Raw genomic sequence first — 19,167 nt, 5'->3', positions numbered from 1 at the left:
TTTCTCGAATTTTACATAAGGCGACAACCTAAAAATTTTCTCGTTTCTCCTCATCAACTGCAAGTACTTACTTTTTCATGCTCAAAACATAACTTATTTTCAGAAAAAAGAAATTGTTTTTTTTTTTTTTTCAAAATTATTAGTCAATTTTTTCATCATTTTTTATTCGACCAACTTAAACATCTATAACAGTCTTTAACAACAAAAATTTTTTATACACTATTATTTTATTTAGCTGTGCATTCTATTTTTAATATTTAATTTTTTCATGCTACTTTTTCAAATAAAATTTTCTTTTTTCAGTGCATTTTAAAATGCTTAATTTTTGAATATATTACATTTTTTTAATTAAGATTTCCGCTTATTATTTATATAGGATACAGCTGCTTAGAGATTTAAATTATACATTTTTTCTTTCACACACATTTTCAACATTTCTTTTTTTTTTTTGTTGTTTTTATTTTAAGTTTTGTAGTTCAATCCTAACAAAAAATTATATGTACTGCTATACAACCTAATGCCTAAACTTATAATTAATATATATTCTTCTTCTTCTTCTGTTTCTGCCTAATCTTCAACAACTCACCGCTTCGCCACTTGGCATTTGTTGTTGATGCGTTTGCTGGTGTTGTTGTTGTTGCTGCTGCTGTTGGGATTGCTGTTGTTGCTGCAGTTGCATTTGTTGTTCCCATTGTTGTTGTTGTAATTGCAATTGTTGTTGCATATGCATTGCCATTGTTGCACCAGGCAGGATTGTATTTGGCGCTTGACGATCAGCCAATGGCTGTCGCAAGGCAGGACTAGATGTAGTTGCGCCGGTTGTGTTCTGTTGATGCTGATGTAGCGCCGCGCTTAAACTTTCACCGGCAGCTAAACGTTCAGCTAAACGTTGATTTTCTTCACTGGTCATTGCATTGGCGATAGATTCATCATCGTCGACGCCGCTGGTCATACCCAATGCGCTCGCCGCATCAAAATTACCAATTTCGGGATGTGCCTCCAGCTCAGTTTGTAAATCACAAATATAATCGATAACATGCTGTATAATCTCTAGCTTTGAAAGTTTACGATTTTTCGGCATAAACGGTACGAGATCTTTCAATTTGGAGAGGTACATTTTCATTTCGGCATTTTCACCATCGCCACGTTGTGGCGTATGACGCGCTATACGTCCATTCGGATTCATAGGTGGCATTGAGGCACCTGTTTGGCAGACGGCTGTGAGGGATTTCATTTTTGAAATGACTTGTTTACGTTCTTTGAGTAAAATTTTGGCGGCTGTTTTTTTGCGACGGTCGTCTGTGGCGGCCGTGTGCGAGGTTCAGGCGAGAAAAAGTTTCGTAGGATGAAAATTGCTTTGTTGCAGCAATTTTTTTTTTAGTTTATGTGCTTTAAATAATCACAAGCACTGCACTCAGTTTAATTTTTTCAAAAATTGTTGCCTATATTTTTTGTTTTAACTGTTTAGTACAGAATTGTTCACTTCGTTTGAAAAATTTGGTTTTTTTACTAATGCTTTGCTTTCAAACCTATTTTGCAGTTTTTTTTATAATTTTTGTTTTTTATTTTCAAAAAACACTTAATTTCATTTTTTGTCAATTCAATTACTTTGAATGTCGCGTATTTGACGCCCGTAATCCGTTTAGTCGTGGCGCGTTCAATTGGCACACACGTTAGTTTTTTTTTTTAATTTTTTGAAGTGGCGCTGAGATTTATTTTCTTAATTTTTTCCCCAACTTTACTTTTCAAATACTTTCCACTTAGAAAGCCCAAACTGTACGCTTTGAGTATCAAACACGATATGTGACATTTGCGCTCTGAGTACCGCTATTTATACTTGGTCAGCGTTAAACTCCGCCTTAACCAATGAGCTGGTATGGGCTGCGCGCTCACAGTTCTCATGAGATTCTTTATGTTATTACCTGCTGTGCATTGTAGAGTCGTTATTGGTATTTGCCATGTGTAAATAGCAGCCAAGAGTCGTTTGTAGACTCGCTGACTCGGGTTGATGCAGCTGTGCAGTAGGTAAGTAAATAAATGGAATGAGAGATTACTCAGCCTTGTAGAAAACTTGTAGAAAATGTCTCGGCGGGTAGAGAATTTTATTTTCTGATGAGTCAATATGTTGTTTTCAGTATGATGAGTGGCGAAGCGGCAATTATGTATGTGTTAATTAAAGTAAACAAAATGCTCCCAAATTTTTCAGAAGATTTCTGTTAGCATTCGTTTGGTGGTAACGAGGCATTGTGAAATTATTTAAATATGCTGTTCACTGACAGATATTCATTTTCGACAGCTTTCCTATGGAATTTTCTTTTCTGGGAAAAATGTTACCCTCATTCTAAATACTAACTTTTGAACTAAGTCACTTCGCGCTCTGCAAACAGATTGATTTTGTTGGTTATACTACCGGTCGACAGGGATCCGAAAATCCTGGGCTCATGCCCGGCCAAAGGAACATCAAAATTTTAGAAACAAGTTTTTGCAATTAGAAGTAACAATGTCTAAGCTATGTCGCCCCTACATCAGTGTTTGGAAAGCACTGAAAAGCACTCAGTGAAAACTCATCTGCCTTGCAAATGCCGTTCGTAGTCGGCATAAAACAAGTAGGGCCCGTCCCACAAATTTGTAGGAAAAATTAAAAGGAGCGCGACGCAAATTGGAAGTGAAGCTCGGCCTAAAATCTCGTCGAAGGTTATCGCACCTCACATTTATTTATTTTTTATTTTACTACCGCACTTCTTATTCAAGTGAAAAAAGCTGAGAAGAACCCACAAGGCGACATTATTTTCAGAAAATAAATCATGTTAGACGGATGGGTGTGACTCAGCACACGACCGCTTTAATTGTCCCACCACATTTTTTTATAAGATATATAGCAGCCGTAAAAGGAATATCCATATATAAACAGCGTCTCACACCAATTCCGATGAAACGAAACCCAAAAAAACTTCATTATTCATTTAAGCAATTTAAATATTCTTACTAAACGCAAAATTGGCCCACAGAGAAGAGCTCGGCGACCAAAATGAAAAGACCTGGAACGCTCGACGGGGCCATACCAAACCGTCTGCGAGATGGTTGACTACATCCACCTTAGTATCGGATCAAAATCTGCCAAAACCTTCGGGAAGTGTCTTTATTACCACCAGAAGAAGAAGGCATGTAACTATTTCAGATTTCATTGAAAACCCAATATAAGAGATTCCTTACTTGGCTGAAAGCCAATATATGATGTTGTTGTTCTGCCTAGATAATGTAGTATCTCTTGGTTCACCAAACTGCGTTAAAAAGTTATTTTTAGTAATAATGGAACTTGGCAGCTTCACTCCCTAAGTCGATGTTATGTGAGCGTATCCTAACCTGATATAGGCGTTGAAGTTAACATAATTTGATTATTACTAACGTTAATACAATTTTTTACGGAGGGCGCTAGAAATTCCTGTTCGGACTTTCTTGTAACGAAAGATCTGTGCGAGTCGTCACATACAATTTGAAATTGTATTTTAACCGGGAATATCTTCTAAATGAGTCAAGTTAGCTCACAAATTTGTAATCTTTCAATTTCTTATAAAAATGTGTGAAGATAGTGATTTGGGTCCATTCGTTAAAGCCTGGGCGCAGCTTAAACCAAACTCGCGTATCATGTGATCGTAAAATAGTCGCTTGGAACATTTTCGACCCACCCATTCACATATAGCACAAAATATATCATCAAAGATATAGCCTATGAACTACGCAAAATTGCAACCAAATATCTTGGAAACTAATCGTGAAATGCAGTCATAAAACGTCAGCCAAATGAAAGAAACTGGTGCCTCGAAATAAACCTCTATGTATTTATACGCTATCCTGCTTATCCTTGTGTGTATGTAGGAATGGGGATAACATTAGCACTATAATGAAAAAGGATTTAAAACGTATGTAGCAATAATGTTCTTATTCAAATATTTCTAAACTTCTACACACAATAAGTGTCAAAAAAAAAAAATCCCCCACACAATATGACTTCCCCACATCTGGTAACAAGGCTTCGCCGTTAAGCTTTGACGACGGAAACAAATGCAACGGAAGAGCAAATAATAATAGAGGAAACCGCACATGTTTGTGTTAGTTTAGGCGGATTTTTTTGTAGCGCTCGTTCTCATCAGTTTGAAATCGTTTGTAGTTTCTTGTGGTTATACGTAACAGTAAACTAAATTTATTTAAGGTAAAGTGGAATTAGTTTTAATTAGTGGAAGTAAACTACTTACATTTAACAAAAAACAAAGTCTAATGGAATTTAAGCAAAGGCCTAAAACTGCTACGGAACGTACGCGGGAATATAGAGCTAGGAAAAGAGCGGAAAGCTTACAAGCAGAAGCATGCTCCTATACGCAAGAAGCTGCACAAAGTCCGCCACAATTGGCTGAATATGGAGAAAGTGTCGGTAATTTGGGTAACCGCGATAGACCGTTATTGTACGTTCATGGCGTTAATAAAAAGAAACCTAAAACAAAGAATGCTAAGATTACAACAACAGAAGCGATTTCGACAAAAAATGTTACTATTAATACAACAACAAAAGCGGTATCAAATGCTACAAGGAGAACAACAAGAACGGTGATAAATGCTGCTCCGCTAGCAACAACAATGGCGCTAGATACTGCGAAGATAGTGACACCGGCCCTAAATACTCCAAAGAGAAACGCTAAAGGTAAGAAACAACTCAAGGCACTCAAGTGTACGAGAAAAACTACCTCACACTGCAGCTCTAGCCGCGAGTATTAAAACAACATATTCGGAGATTTGAACACAACCTCAAAATTTCCACTTAAGATTCCTGCTCCTCAGGTTGATACATATATTGGCTTACAGCTTAATATTTATTCTTTATGTCAGGGGAAGATATTTTTGCGCTTTAAAGAGTACTAGCTAAGGTAAAGCTAACCGGTCAACAAAACTATCACACAGACTATTTGTGAACTGACGCATTTAGAGACGTACTAGCTCTATCTCCGTTCCCTCTCAATGCCTTCAAGGGATATCCTTGGAAATAATAAATGCCTTCCTTTGTAAACTTCGCGGTTTTTTCCACATCTGCTGTTACTGACGAGGTTTATTATATCCGCATGTGACGCCAGAAGGCAAAGTTCCTTTTGTACGTCTATAATAAACTCAAGTCTTCGTTCTTTATAGCTAACAGCAACTTTAGGCTAATACCGTAAAAAAAAAAAATAAATAAATAAATGTAACGCGCGACAACCTCCGAATAGATTTTAGGCCGAGCTTCTCTTCCAGTTTGCGTCGTGCTCCTTTTTAATTTTTCCTACAAATTGGGAGAAAAAATGGGATAATTTTCAAAACAACAGTCAACAATTCGTCAGATAAGTTGTGATTCTGTAAACGAATATTTTTAATTTAAAATTTTCAGTTCATGCAAGAAACTCCCCTTTGTAACTGCACACATGCAGTCAATTTAACTGCAATGAAAATATCTGTAAACCCGAATAGTTTCATCGGCACAAAATAGCTGCATTCTCCTTATTTATTCAAGCTCTGTAATGTATATCTGCTATTTCAGATCTGCAAAAGTCTACAAATAAAATTTTGATACGTCATACAAAACCCGTTTTTATTTTAACAGAACCGGTATATTCTGAGTTTTTCATGATCTCACAGAGTTTCTGTTATTTATTCCACAAATTTCCCCTTTTCATTAACATTTGCTGGATCAATTTAGTCTCCTTTTAAAAGACCGCTAATAGAAATCTCCGACATTGTTACTAAGTTAAGAAGTCTACATCTGTTAAAGGAACATAACCTTATTTTCTCCAGTGCTTATAAATTAACATTTCAATGTGATGCATCTTCCTTAGCATAAAAGTCTCCCAACTTTTTGCTGACTTTAAAATACTTCCCCTCTATATGGTGCATCAGCAGCTGGATAATTAAACTTGTCCAAAGGCGATCCTGTTTTAAAATGTCTACAGCTTAATGTAAAGTAGCAGAAATGTGTTATGTTAACAGAACTCGCGTTTCAGTATTCACTACATCTGATTGAAACTGTATCCATCTCAGATCAATATCGACATTTTTTAAATTAAATTCTTTACTCACTTTTAACCAACTTTTGATAAAATGGGCGCTGTGTTGCCTGTTATTTTACTTTCAACAACCGCTTATGATGGTGGATGGTGTAGTAGACTTATGTTTTAGTTGTGAGGTGGTCCATGTCCAGTGTCTGTTATTTTACCTAATGACGGCCACTTCGCGATACCAGGTTTTTGCTATTCTTTCTGTATACCGGCCCATCGCTGTTCTCTTTATTGTTTATTGGATTTTTGGTCTTTTCAATCATGTGTTCTACTGCATTAACGGTGAAAACGCTATCTCTGTACGTTGTACTTTTGTCAGTTTCAGTGATTTTACATGTGGATTGGCGGATGTCCTTATGAGAACATGTACACACAGCCAGAATGCAGCGCGAGTCGGAAGTTATCTCATCTGATCCTGCATCACTAAATTAAGCGCGAAGTGTTTCTAATGTATATTAACGTCAGGGAGACAGTGACAATTTTGACCTACCGGCTAGAGGTCTACGCCGATCACCTTATCGGCGGCGGCGGCGTAGGCTCTAGGTATTCTTACTTTAAAAAGCTTGATTTTTCTATTTAAAAAAATAATATTTAGGAAAGGTTTTGTGCACCTACAGTTCCCGATGTGCGAACAGTAGCAATCCCGACCACCAGTCGCTACCACGCCTCCTGACCCTCACACCGTATGCCAGCACAGAAGCTATAGGACAGCGACTTCGAACTCATATGTACCTTCGTCGATGTCACTTTCATAGAAGCTCTAGGTGTAGCTCCGTACACTTTCTAACTGATGTTTTTGTCGCGCTATGCTGCCGAGCTACACCAGAGAAAAACCTTGAAACGTTAGGGAGTGACTATTCGGATGTCATTGCTTAACTCATGGGTGAAAATCGTATAATCCTCGGCGCATCTACATAATTAAAATTTTACAATGACCCTGGATAAAATTTTTAAAATGTAGACCAAAGTTTGAAGACGTTTGCGTTCACAACATTGATTTAAGCGATATTTTAGTATGAAAATCGAAGGATTTTAAGTTCAAAGATGTTAATTGCTGTTTTCCGGCCTTATGATATAAGAGCTCATTATGGATGATCGCATAGCTTCAGTTTTCAGACTAGTTCGACTGTTCACTACGTTAGGATAGTAGCACACACGGTAATTAGTTTGACTATCTTGGGAAAGCTGTTGCTTCGCCACTTTAAGTGTTCTTGCGAAGGACAGAGCCTCACTTGGTATATATATGTGCCTACGTATTCACATTTGTAAAAGGAGCCGTAACGTGTAGGTGATATTTAAACTTGGTTGATAGACTATAATCAATGTGAGTCACTCCAAGGGACTGGTTGGGGATAGGGCCATCAACTTTAGGAAATGTCAAACCGGGATACTTGGGTGTTGAAGGATTAAGTGTGAAAATCAAAATTAACATTTCAGACGCTATTGTAGTTTCGCAAATAAACAAAAGATCTTTGAATGTAAGCCCAAGTGATTTTTCAAAGCCTTATCATATATCTTCAACTTGAGTATGAGGTAAGAATCATTTCAAAGGAGTGTTTATGCCCCTAGAACCTACTAAAGGATTTTGCATCACTGATTTCGCTATTCTTTCAGCCAATGGCAATGTAAATTTTTTTTAAAAATCGGCACTTTTTTGGATAATTTGGTTTTTTTTAACAACTTGACGACAATTTGAGAACATGTTCGCCTTGGGTAATTTTATTTGAATTCATTGATCATTATTAATTAAAAAAAAATATATGCGAAGTGACCATATAAATTTATTATAAAACTTTTCTTTTAGTGTTTTTTTTTTAATAACTTGGAGATTTGGGTGATGCAAAGTCCGTGTTATGCTGACATCGAAAGCGCTGGTTTTTTACATAACTTTTGAACAATTAGAAAGAATTAAATTTCGCAATTAGTTTCTTATAACTGGCAGTGATGCGCATCCCCCAGCGAGTTAGGGGGTCAGAATATACCCGCGGTAGGTATGCCTGTCGTAAGAGGGGACTAAAATACCAGATTCAAGGGGTTGTGTAGCGCAACCCTTTCAGGTTGCCAGCGTAATATATAGCTTCTCCAAACCCAATTGTCAACCTCACCTATCCGTGGCGAATCCTGTTTCATTAACAGCCGAGGCTCTGGCAACCCCGAACTCCTCATGGATGTAGGGGTAGGGAGGGCGGATGGCCAAGAAGGTCGCATGTGGTTGTATAACAAATCGTTCCCGAGATGGTCGGGCTTGGTACCGGAACGTGCCGGATCTGCATCCGGCAAAGGACCATCAACATCGATAACACTCCCCAAGGCCTTCGGGGAGTGTCCTTATCGCTACAACAACAACAACATGCGCATCCGTTGATACCACTTTTGACCATGTCCGACCAATTTTCGACATGAACAATAAATGGCCTAAACAGTCTTAAACGAGTAGAAAATATAGTAACGCGCCGGACGCCGCCGCCGCCGCCTCTGCGCCGATATTTTTGACATTCGGCGGCGGCGTGCGAAAAACGACCAAAATTGGCGGTGGCGGCGTATATCTCTACTACCAGCCCTTTCGGGGAGGTGTCAGCTTTTCCACTAAGGCTTCAGGTTAACCGTGATCGCCTGCCAACTTCAAAGCCCTGTTTCCAATTTTAGTAAGCTGGATCATATCGCTCTCCGTCTAAAAAATGATTAATTGTTTATTCTGTAGCAGCATCCCTACAATTAGAACTTTCGAAAAAAAGTGGTTTTTTGGATCACAAAGTCGCATCTGTTCACCGGTCGTTTTAATTTGCCCTGAGTACCTAATTACACCTCATATATTCTATGGAGTGTTCTTCTATTCACAACCTCAGCGGACATCTGGTCTGGTTAAGTCAACATACCATTTAAGCTGGAGTCATTGGTGCCGTTTGTCGTATCGCTGTAGTCGTATCCCTAACGTAATCAGTTGTTTATCGTTACGATGGTAAACCAAAATCCAATTGGTTGGGTACGATACAGTTACGACCTTAGCGGCACCAATAATCGATTGCATTGATTCTCATAAGATTGGTCGAATCAGCTGTTATTAGTTACCGATACGGTTACCGATAAAGCACAAATGTCTCCAGCTTTACTCATAACATGACACTAATGACATTGTCGAGCCTCTGTAGATTATACTTCTCAGAAATGATATAAACTTAGCAGCGCTCTGTTATTAAACGCTCCTATATCTGAAGATAGTTTGCCTCGTTTCGCAGATGCACTCTTTACTTATTTTTAATATATGAACCTATTTTTGATTTTATTTTGATATCTATCTTCTTTAAAGATAAATCAACAACTTCCCCCAAGCAACATGAGCTATGTGCAATTATCTCCCATCCTTTAGGGATTTCTGTACAATAACAGATTTTAACTTGTTCAATTTATTACCCCTGCTTGAACTTCATACCCTCAGAGGTCTATAGTAAGCCACTTTTCTCCCCGTCCTTTGTTTTCACCATACAATTACATTAATTTTCAAAGCAAACTTGAACATAAGTTTCCTTGAACTAGCTTCCCTTTTAAAAGTGATTTACTCTTCAGTTCCCACCTAACATAAAATTGTACTCCCTAAGCATATGCACAATTCTCTACACATCTTCCTACAATTACAGATTTAAACTTTTTCAACCTATCATCATTCTTCGACTTATTACTCCTTCACTGTATTTTTTACAGAACAGCTCATAAAAGTCTCGCACACTGAATTCCATGCCCTCAAAGGTCTACAATGAACCACTTTTCTCCTGTCCTTCGTTTTCTCCATAAATTAGCAATAGTTTTTAAAGTAAATCTCAGTCGCACAAAATTCTACAAAAGTTTCTGTTAGCCCTAAATTAAGTTTTCTTGAATCAGTTACCCCTATTAAAACTGATTTAGTTAACTACTAAAACTCTCCCGTAGAGTTAACCGTGTTTGCAGTTCTTATTTAACATAACCGCGTTTTCAGTTCTCACCTACCATAACAGTAGTTTATTCCCTCAGCATATGTAAAATTCTCCACAAATTTTCATTCTACATTCTGTTGCTGAAATAATTTTGAGAAACTAACTGAACCTCTCTGAAGAAATTCGTTTTCTCTACTGCTTTTACGCTTCAACAACTATAACAATATACAAAATGTGCAAATATTCCCAAAAAAAATCTCTCATAATTAATGCTCAACTCTCATCCTAATGCTCCTTTATTGTTTATGTCAATTACTCTCCAAAATTTTCTATTTACATTGCTCTCTAAACTTCTCACTGGTGGTTGTAACATAAATGCATTTTGATTGGTCGGCTTCGATTTTATTTTTATGCTATTCATTGCATTTTTTATTCAATTGCTTTGTGGAGAATAATGTACTCAAATTTTTAGGAGAGCGTAATTCTCATCAGAAGGCTCTCGTAAGAGATTGAGTGTATACAAAAATGAATTCAATGAGAGTATGAAACAAGTTTACGCAATAGACAACATAACATTCTACACAAAATTGAGGGGAAATTATAGTTTTGTTCGCGCGCCATCAGCTCTCTCTCTCTCCTCATTTATCTCTACTTTTCTCTCTCACTATTTGCTCTCAAAACTGAAAGTAAAGTTTTTTTTTTCGAATTTGGGAATGAAATTTCGGTCTTTTGCTCATTCTCGCTGCTTGATCTTTTCAATCCGTTTTTCTTTAAATACAGAGTAACGAAAGTCACATCGCTCTTTACGATCAGTTTGCTCACTTTGAAGTGTTAAAGATCTTCATTAACAGCACACAAGTTTTGAATTTATGCATTTGTTCATTTTTTCTAATCTTTGATCATATTGGCCCCATCATGAATTTGATTACTGTGGATTGATTTGCTTTGGCACGTGTAAACACTGAATTTTTAAAGTAAATGAAATGTGGTAGCGTTTAGATATAGGGTTAGTTTAAAAACAAATTATGTAATAAAAAACCAAAACACCATAAAAAATAATATCTAAAACATCAATGTAAATAAGTTCTCAATAGAAAATTACGGTAGTTTATCTACCATTCATTTCTTAACTGTATTTCAAAGTTAGTAAAGATAATCAAAAAACTACCCGCCCCAAGATTAACTGTTAGTCATGTAATGCATTGATTAAGCTGCCAAACGGGTGGAGAGCAACACAAACGGAGTCCATAACCATGACATGACATAAAGACTATAATTTTTGTTGTTCCGTTCGTTATGGTTCAAGAATGGCTTAGATGAAAAAAATTGGAGAAAAATTTACGGTACCAGGCCTTATATTAGGAACAATTTATATTTGCTTTATCTCCGCAATTATTTGAAACAGCTGTTCAGTATGTGTACATGAGGAAATTGAGGTGGGGAGTGGGAGTGAAATGATAGTGATCGTGGGAGTAGGAACGGAACGATAATGGGAGTAGATACGGGAATTGAAGTATGGAATTGGAATGGAGTGCGAGGGGAAGGAATGGAAGGGGTGTGAGAATGGGAACGGGGATGGTAATAGGTGTAGAAGTCTGGAGGCCGAATGGTAATGTGAGTAGGGGTGGGATTGGGAGTAAGAGTGGGAGTGGGAGTATTGGTAGAAGTGGAATTGGGAATGGGAATGGGAGTGGGAATAGGAATGGCGAGGAGACTAATGGAATAGGGGACAGAAAAAAATACGAAGACAATGGACAATTAAGTACAAGAGAGTGCGGGGGGGATGAGAGGTTTAGCTTTTGAATGCAGCCATTAAAATGGGGAAGAAATGACGTTCTATATGATCGACAACAATATGTGCTATATACATAAGCTTTTGGTGAAGTTTGAAGCTTCTAGCTGTTAAAATGGTGTCGAAATTGCGAAAAGTTTCTTATCTGAACAATCGGTTGTAGAGGACATATCCTATATATACTACCGATCTCTTTGATTTTTCCAGATTTGCTATATGGGAAAGCATATGGTGAAATTTGGAGCGTTTAGCTGTAAAAATCGGGCAGAAATTACGAAAAGTTTCTTATCGGTTGTATGTGCTATATATTATATATACGACCGATCTATAAAATGTTTTGTTAAACAACAGTGAATGCCTTGAACGTAAGTATTTGCTGAAATATGAAGATTCTGGCTTATAAAATGGGTCAGAAATGACGAAAAGCACCTTATTTGAACAATCGGTTTGTATGAGGTATATACTATATATATGACCGATCCCTACGATTTTTTATACAACATTAGACAACAATATGTGTATTATACGAAAGCATTTGGTGAAATTTGAAGCTTCTTGCCGACAAATTGAGGAAGATATAAAAAACACTCTCTTCTGAAAAATCGGTTGTATGGGGGATATATGTGTGCCATAGTGGTTCAATCCATTCAATTCCAACAAATGTCCAGTCCGACAACAAAATATACCCGCTTACAAAATTTTAACAAAAAGTTGAAGTACTTGTTTGCTTTCAAACAGACAGCCGGAAGGACATACGGACATGGCTAAATCAACTTAAATCGTCCTGATCAATTTGGTATACTTATTAGTGGGTCTATTTCCTACTTGCAATTTTGAAATTCGTGAAAAACTTAATATACCATTCAATTTTCATGAAAGGTATAATAAACTGAAACTTACGACAAAATGAAGTTAGTTTTTTTTGGTCCAGCCAAACCCATTAGTTCTCTATATGACGATACAGGTATCCGTCAATTTGAAGGTAAAAAATCATATAAAGTGTCGAAAATCCTTCGATTTGACATCACAAGTCGGATATATTAAAACACAATTTGTTTGCCTTTTTACTACCCCTTTTTTTAACCGGTACGGAATGACATACGAAATGTTTAGACATAGGACTGTATAATTTGGGAACTGCTTAGTATTTTTACTGCACGGTATGTATGCGAGTATTGACGTTCAGATTCATCTATTTTTTTGTTTACTTTGTCATCGACAATGAATAAATTGTTATGACATTCTTAGAAATATGACACTTTTTTCCAACGCTTGACTATTGACTAGCGCTCTGCATGTGAGAGCAATTTGTTATTTATTTATTAGTTTATTTGTTGTTTGTAAACATGGCTTAAAGTTATGAAGTGTATTTGTAAATTATGAATGAATTTTGATATGGAAAATATTTGCTGATCTTGGAAAAAATATTTTTCAAGCTAAGTTTCTTCTGTTTTTGTGTTTTTTTTTTTTATACCCAGTGTGTACTTGTAAACAAGGCATGAAAGAGCTGAGATAGATATAGACTTCCTTATATTAAAAATAACAGGATAAAGCAGAAGCATGGACCACGACAACATAGTTAAGACGGCTCTGGGTACGCTCATACGTATGGAACGTCAGTTTTGATGAAATTTTTTATCTTGGATTGAACTATGACACATTCTTAGTCGGATATGCAGACGGCATTACAGTCCAAATAAAAAAGAAACCCACAGAAAACTCAATAAAACCCACTAACATCTGAATAATGAGCAGCCTGTACTATTTCAAAATAGTAAATTTACCTGGGCTGAAGGGGCATTCATAAGGTTAAATCAGCTGCTTGCGGTGGCTTTCAATCTTTCGCACAATACGCATGACAGAACCTTATACATTATATTAAGAAGGCTGCTTCCGCGATAAGGATACCAACCAACTGTACGGCGCCGTATTTGAATAGCTCCGCGGGCAGACGGATGGGGAATCATTAATTCCATCATAGTAGATTGCGGGCTCGGGTTCATCAACTGTCCTGAGCGTTTCATCGCTCTCTTCATTTAGGAGCACGGAGCAGTGTTCCCTCCATACAAAAATACATCCTTGTGCCAAATTTCATTTAGATATCTCAAAATTTGTGGAACTAGTTTGCGTTCAAACAGACAGACGGACGGACGGACAGACGGACGGACGGACATGGCTATGGCTATATCAACTCAGCTCGTCGCCCTGATCAATTCGGTATACATTATGGTGAGTCTATCTTCTATATTTCTGAACCTTACAAACATCGGACCAAAGTTAATATACCATTTCATATTCATGGAAGGTATAATAACTGTTAAGTAGTATAGTAAATTCCAGGAATATAAAATTTTTGTTTTGTAAAAAAATTGCTGATTTTTTTTTTTCATCTATGTTTATTGAGTATATCATACATAAGTACATATCTATGTATTTACCTTCACATCATTAACGCTTAGTGAGATGATTTCGAAACACTTAGAAATAACTACAAAAATACAAATATTTCAACGCTGTCGGTGATAGAATCCAGGTGAACATCAAACTGTCAGTTGAGCTGCCACTTCATTTCATTTCAAAACAAATATGCAGTCGTTATTTGAAAATTCACAGCACAGCTTAAAATTTTATCAGCACATATTCATACACACCTATATATAACATAAAGACACAATTGATGATGTGTATGTAAATATGTTTGTATGTATAAGAAATTTAAGTAAACATCAACAATTTCCATCGTTAAGTTCTCACTAAAGAAAGATTATTAAAATACCAAAAAGACAAACCGCAGAACTAAAAAAAGTAAACCAAAAAAATCTCAAAAAATTAAAAATAAAAAAGGCCGCAAAACCAAAATGAAATCACTTTAAAAAACCACATCCTATTTGTTTGCTTTTGAGAAGAGGCTCACCTGCAAACATTCAACTTGAATGTACTTTTTTAGTATGAGAAAAAGCTTAAATGCCTACAATAAAGGCACTTGTAGCTTCGTATGCATGTATAAGGGTGCGCTGGTGAGTATGTATTAGAGGTTTACGCCGATCATTTAATCGGCGGCGGCGTGTGCGGCGCGCCGGCGTACGCCGGTGTTCTTACTTTAAACAGCTTGATTTTTCGATTTAAAAAAATAGTATTTATGAAAGGGTTTGCTTGTATGTATTTAAGAAAATCAACGTGTTGGCCATTTCGGAAAGATCCGAGGTTCTTGCCGCAAGATCTCACAGTCTGTTCAAACATTTTCAGGAGTAGCTCCTTGCAGAGGGATTTTCCCTCGATCACTTGCTCCAGAGAGGCTTCGAACCTAGCCCCGGTCTTTGGATTTGGTACTGCTGCGTCTGCTGAAAAGAAATAGAGATACATAAAATAGCCACACTTTTGTCTGCATATCCCGTGCAAAACGTAGTTTCACCTAGGGTTAACTCCTAACAATCGTCGCGAACACAAATTCTTTAAATCATTTGTGGCTCCTTGGCGGCCACGCACAAAGTTGACTTACGGCTGCTATTAATGGTCTATTAATACTCATGAAACTCGTGGCACAGGGCGCCTCCAGTTTTTCGGTTGTTTTTAAGAGCTACAATTCCCGATGTGCGAACAATAGCAATCCCGACCACCAGTCGCTACCACGCCTCCTGACCCTCACATCATATGCCAGCACAAAAGCTATAGGACTGCGACTTCGAACTCATACCTTCGTCGACGTCATTTTCCTAGAAGCTCTAGGTGTAGCTGCGAAGACTTTCCAACGGATGCTTTTGCCGAGCTACACCAGAGAAACAAATTGAAACGTTAGGGAGTTCGGCCAAGGATGCCGTCATTGCGTAATGGGTGAAAATCGTATAATCCTCGGCGCATCTATATATTTAAAATTTTACCCTGGATAAAATTTTTAAAATGTAGACCAAAGTTTGAAGACGTTTGCGTTCACAACATTGATTTAAACGATATTTTAGTATGAAAATCGAAGGATTTTAAGTTGAAAGATGTTAATTGCTGTTTTCCGGCCTAATGATATAAGAGCTCATTATGGATGACCGGGTAGCTTCAGTTTTCAGACTAGTTCGACTGTCCACTTCGTTAAGGTAGTAGCACACATGGTCATTTTTTCCACTGTCTTGGGAAAGCTTTATCTTAACCACTTTGAGTGTTCTTGCGAAGGACAAAGCCTCACCTGCTAAATACATATATGTGCCTACGTATTCATATTTGTAAAAGGAGCCGTAACGTGTAGGTGATATTTAAACTTGGTTGATAGGCTATAATCAATGTAATTAACTCCAAGGGAATAGTTTTGAATAGGGCCGCCAACTTTATGTCAAACCGGGAGACTTGGGTGTTGAAGGATGAAGTGTTAAAATTAAAATTAACATTTCATACGCTATTGTATAGTTTCGCAAATAAACCCTTCTCATACCTACATATATTCTCAACTTAAGTATGAGGTAAAAACATTTCAAAGGAGTGTTTATGCCTCTAGAACCTACTAAAGGATTTTGCATCACTGATTTCGCTTATTCTTTCAGCCAATCGCAATATAAAATTTTTAAAAAAATCGGCACTTTTTTTGCTTTTTTTAACAACTTGAAAACAATTTGAAACGCCTTGGGTAATTTTTTTTTTTTTTGAAAAAATATGCAAGGTGATTATATAAATTTATTATATAACGTTTCTTTTAGTGGTTTGTTTTAATAACTTGGTGAATTGGGTGATGCAAAGTCCGTGTTATGCTGACATCGAAAACACCTGTTTTTTTAAATAACTTTTGAACAGTTAGAAAGGGTTAAATTTTTTTATTATTATAACTGGCAGTGATGGGTATCCGTTGGTACCACTTTCGACCATATCCGACCAATTTTCGACTTGAACAATAAATGGCCTAAACAGTCTTAAACGAGTAGAAAATATAGTACCGCGCCGGACGCCGCCGCCGCTGCCGCCGCCGCGCCGATATTTTTGACATTCGGCGGCGGCGTGCGAAAAACGACCCTAATCGGCGGCATATATCTCTAGTGTGTATCAGTGTTGTTTTTGTTGTCCTTGTGGTTTCTTCTTTTGGCTTAAATTGCATTAAAATTAAAGTTTTTTGTTTTTTATTAAAGCAAAACATTGCAGTTCCATAAAGCAACAACTCCACTGACACTGTTCGTTTCGTCTTCAATTACAACATTTTTTTTTTTCAACCAAAACATCGAAAAAATGAGACGCTGCGAAAGTTAAAAAACTTTGCAGTTTTTCTTGTTGAAATATGCAAATAACTTTGGATTCGCATGACATGATATCTTGAGTTTGTAGGTAAATTAGGGTGGCAGTTTTTTTTTTGTCGAGGAGGAAGCATCGAAAGATTTTAAGTCAATGTTGGGCTCTAAGTCAAAGTAAACCTCGTATTCACCTAGTACCGATATTACCGTTAAGTACTCCATCAGAAGGTTATTTAGAAGCAGGTTAGGTGGTGCTGCGCTGATAAGGAAAGCTCACCTGGACAACATGAAGTTGCGTTGTGATACCACGTATTTAGAACCAATTTTCATTACATTTTTTCGTACGTTATAAATTTATTTTTCTTTAGTCTAATTTTTTGATTACCTTACGATCATTTCAAAACTGTATCGGTGCAATCTCAGGATCACTTCGGAATTAATTTCGGGATTATTTTGAGACTATTTCAGAATCAATTTGGACTGATTTCAGAATCACTTCGAAACAATTTGAGATGGTTTGGTTAGTTTTGGAACAATTTTTAGGGTCACTTCGGTATTTTTTTGGAATCACATCTAAAATAACTTCGAACTGATCCTGTAACAGTGCTAAAATGGTTTCGACATAGTCTGTTATCTAAAATAATTTTGAAGCTATCCTGAATCGATGCAGTAACTCTCCCGAAATAGTCTCGAAATGTTACAGAAGTTTTTCCGAAATGTTACACATAATAATCACGAAGTGATCTAGATATTGTTTCGAATTGGTTGGAAATAGTCTTGAAGTTCGAAAATAATCCCGAAGCGTTCAGGATCACTTGCCCCGAAATTGCAGCGAAATAGTTGAAATAATCCATCCCCTTCAAAATTTGTTCGAAGTCCGTCAATTCGTTATGCCTAAAAAATGGAGGCACTTAGCTTCTTTTTAGTTCATATGTACAGGTTTTTTTGTTTTCTTCATACCGTAGATACGTCAAGTGTATTTGGTTTTCCTATAGGCGTCCGAGGAGTTCCAGTTACAGACTTGAAGTTTGTTTCTTGTTTGTTCTGGGTTTAGATCCCACTTTAAACCAAGGAAATGGGCCCATGCGGGCTTATTCTCTATCTGGACGGCCAGGCGCCTAGCTCTTATTCTGATCGTATTTAAAGTAGGCATGCGAAATTGTGATCTTCTTATCCTTCTTTTTCTTCTTCATCTTATTCTACTTCCTGTAGCGATAAAGAGAGTCGGAAGGCACCGTTAAAATACTAGTCCGACAATCGTGGGAACGATATGATTAGGCCACGCTGAATTTTCTAAGTAATCCAACTGCCTCCTTCCGCGAAGAACTTGAGGTCGCCAGAGCCTTGTTTGCTACCTAAACCGGATTCGCCGCGCTGTACTACCTATGTTGCGCTACAAAACCTTTGAATCCCTGTGACATGCAGCTTCTGAAGCGTTTCCTCTAAAGCTTCACTTCCGGCTGAGGGAAACGATAACCCTGAATCCACTTTTATAGAGCTTCAGTCTAATTTCATTCAGTGAGACAACCCAAAGAGCTGGTGAGAGAACTCTTCCATGGGGGGTTCCTCTGCGTTCAGTTGGGGTTTATTGTTACCCGTACCCATATTAAATAGTATTACTCGGTGGCTATCCAAAAACCTTTCATGCACCTTTATAACTAAGGAGATAAGTCTGGGTCTGAAATCTTTAGTGTTTTCATTGGAGATCTATCGAAGTATTTATCAGCCCTTATAAGTGCACAAGGCTGTCGCCGTAGTGCGGTAGTAGGGTTCCCCGCCAACCAAAGCGAGGGCCCTGGATTCAACTGCTGGGCAAAGTTACATCAAAAAAGTGGTGGGGTCACTCCACGGCTGTGATTTGGCAAACACCCCGAGTGTATTTCTACCATGAAAAGCTTCTCAGTGAAAATTCATCTGCTTCGCAGGTGCCGTTCGGAGTCAGCACAAAACATGTAAGTTCCGTCCCGCCAAATTGTAGGGAAAATTAAAAGGAGCACTACGCAAGTTGGAAGTGAAGCTCGGCCTTAACCTCCTCGGAGGCTAAACACGCCAAGTATTTCTTTTTTTTTGTTTTTTTTGCTATAAGCACACACATCGCAGACACCAAATATTTGGAAAGTTGAAGTTAAAATGAGCATTTTTTGTTTTGTCTACGGTTGCTGAACGTTGCTGTTCATCATGTATTATCC

At 37.4% G+C, this 19,167-nt stretch overlaps 2 protein-coding genes across 2 annotated transcripts in view; one reads left to right on the top strand and one right to left on the bottom strand.

The window, feature by feature from the left end:
* Window positions 1-289: 289 nt before the first annotated feature.
* Window positions 290-1,807, bottom strand: emc (Basic helix-loop-helix domain-containing extra-macrochaetae). Its single transcript, XM_067786497.1, has one exon. The coding sequence runs from the start codon at window positions 1,232-1,234 to the stop codon at window positions 575-577; it is 660 nt and encodes a 219-aa protein (XP_067642598.1). The 5' UTR covers window positions 1,235-1,807; the 3' UTR covers window positions 290-574.
* A 2,273-nt stretch (window positions 1,808-4,080) lies between these two features.
* hng3 (hinge3) overlaps window positions 4,081-19,167 on the top strand; it is a 111,753-nt gene continuing 96,666 nt past the window's right edge. Inside the window, exon 1 of the mRNA XM_067791457.1 lies at window positions 4,081-4,696. Within this exon, the coding sequence (XP_067647558.1) occupies window positions 4,276-4,696 (421 nt within the window). The 5' untranslated portion in view covers window positions 4,081-4,275. The remainder of the gene's footprint in view (window positions 4,697-19,167) is intronic.

The sequence above is a fragment of the Eurosta solidaginis genome, chromosome 5 (assembly GCF_040869045.1).
Source record: "Eurosta solidaginis isolate ZX-2024a chromosome 5, ASM4086904v1, whole genome shotgun sequence".
In the NCBI taxonomy this organism is placed as follows: domain Eukaryota; kingdom Metazoa; phylum Arthropoda; class Insecta; order Diptera; family Tephritidae; genus Eurosta; species Eurosta solidaginis.
This window is presented reverse-complemented; position numbering and strand designations above follow the sequence as displayed.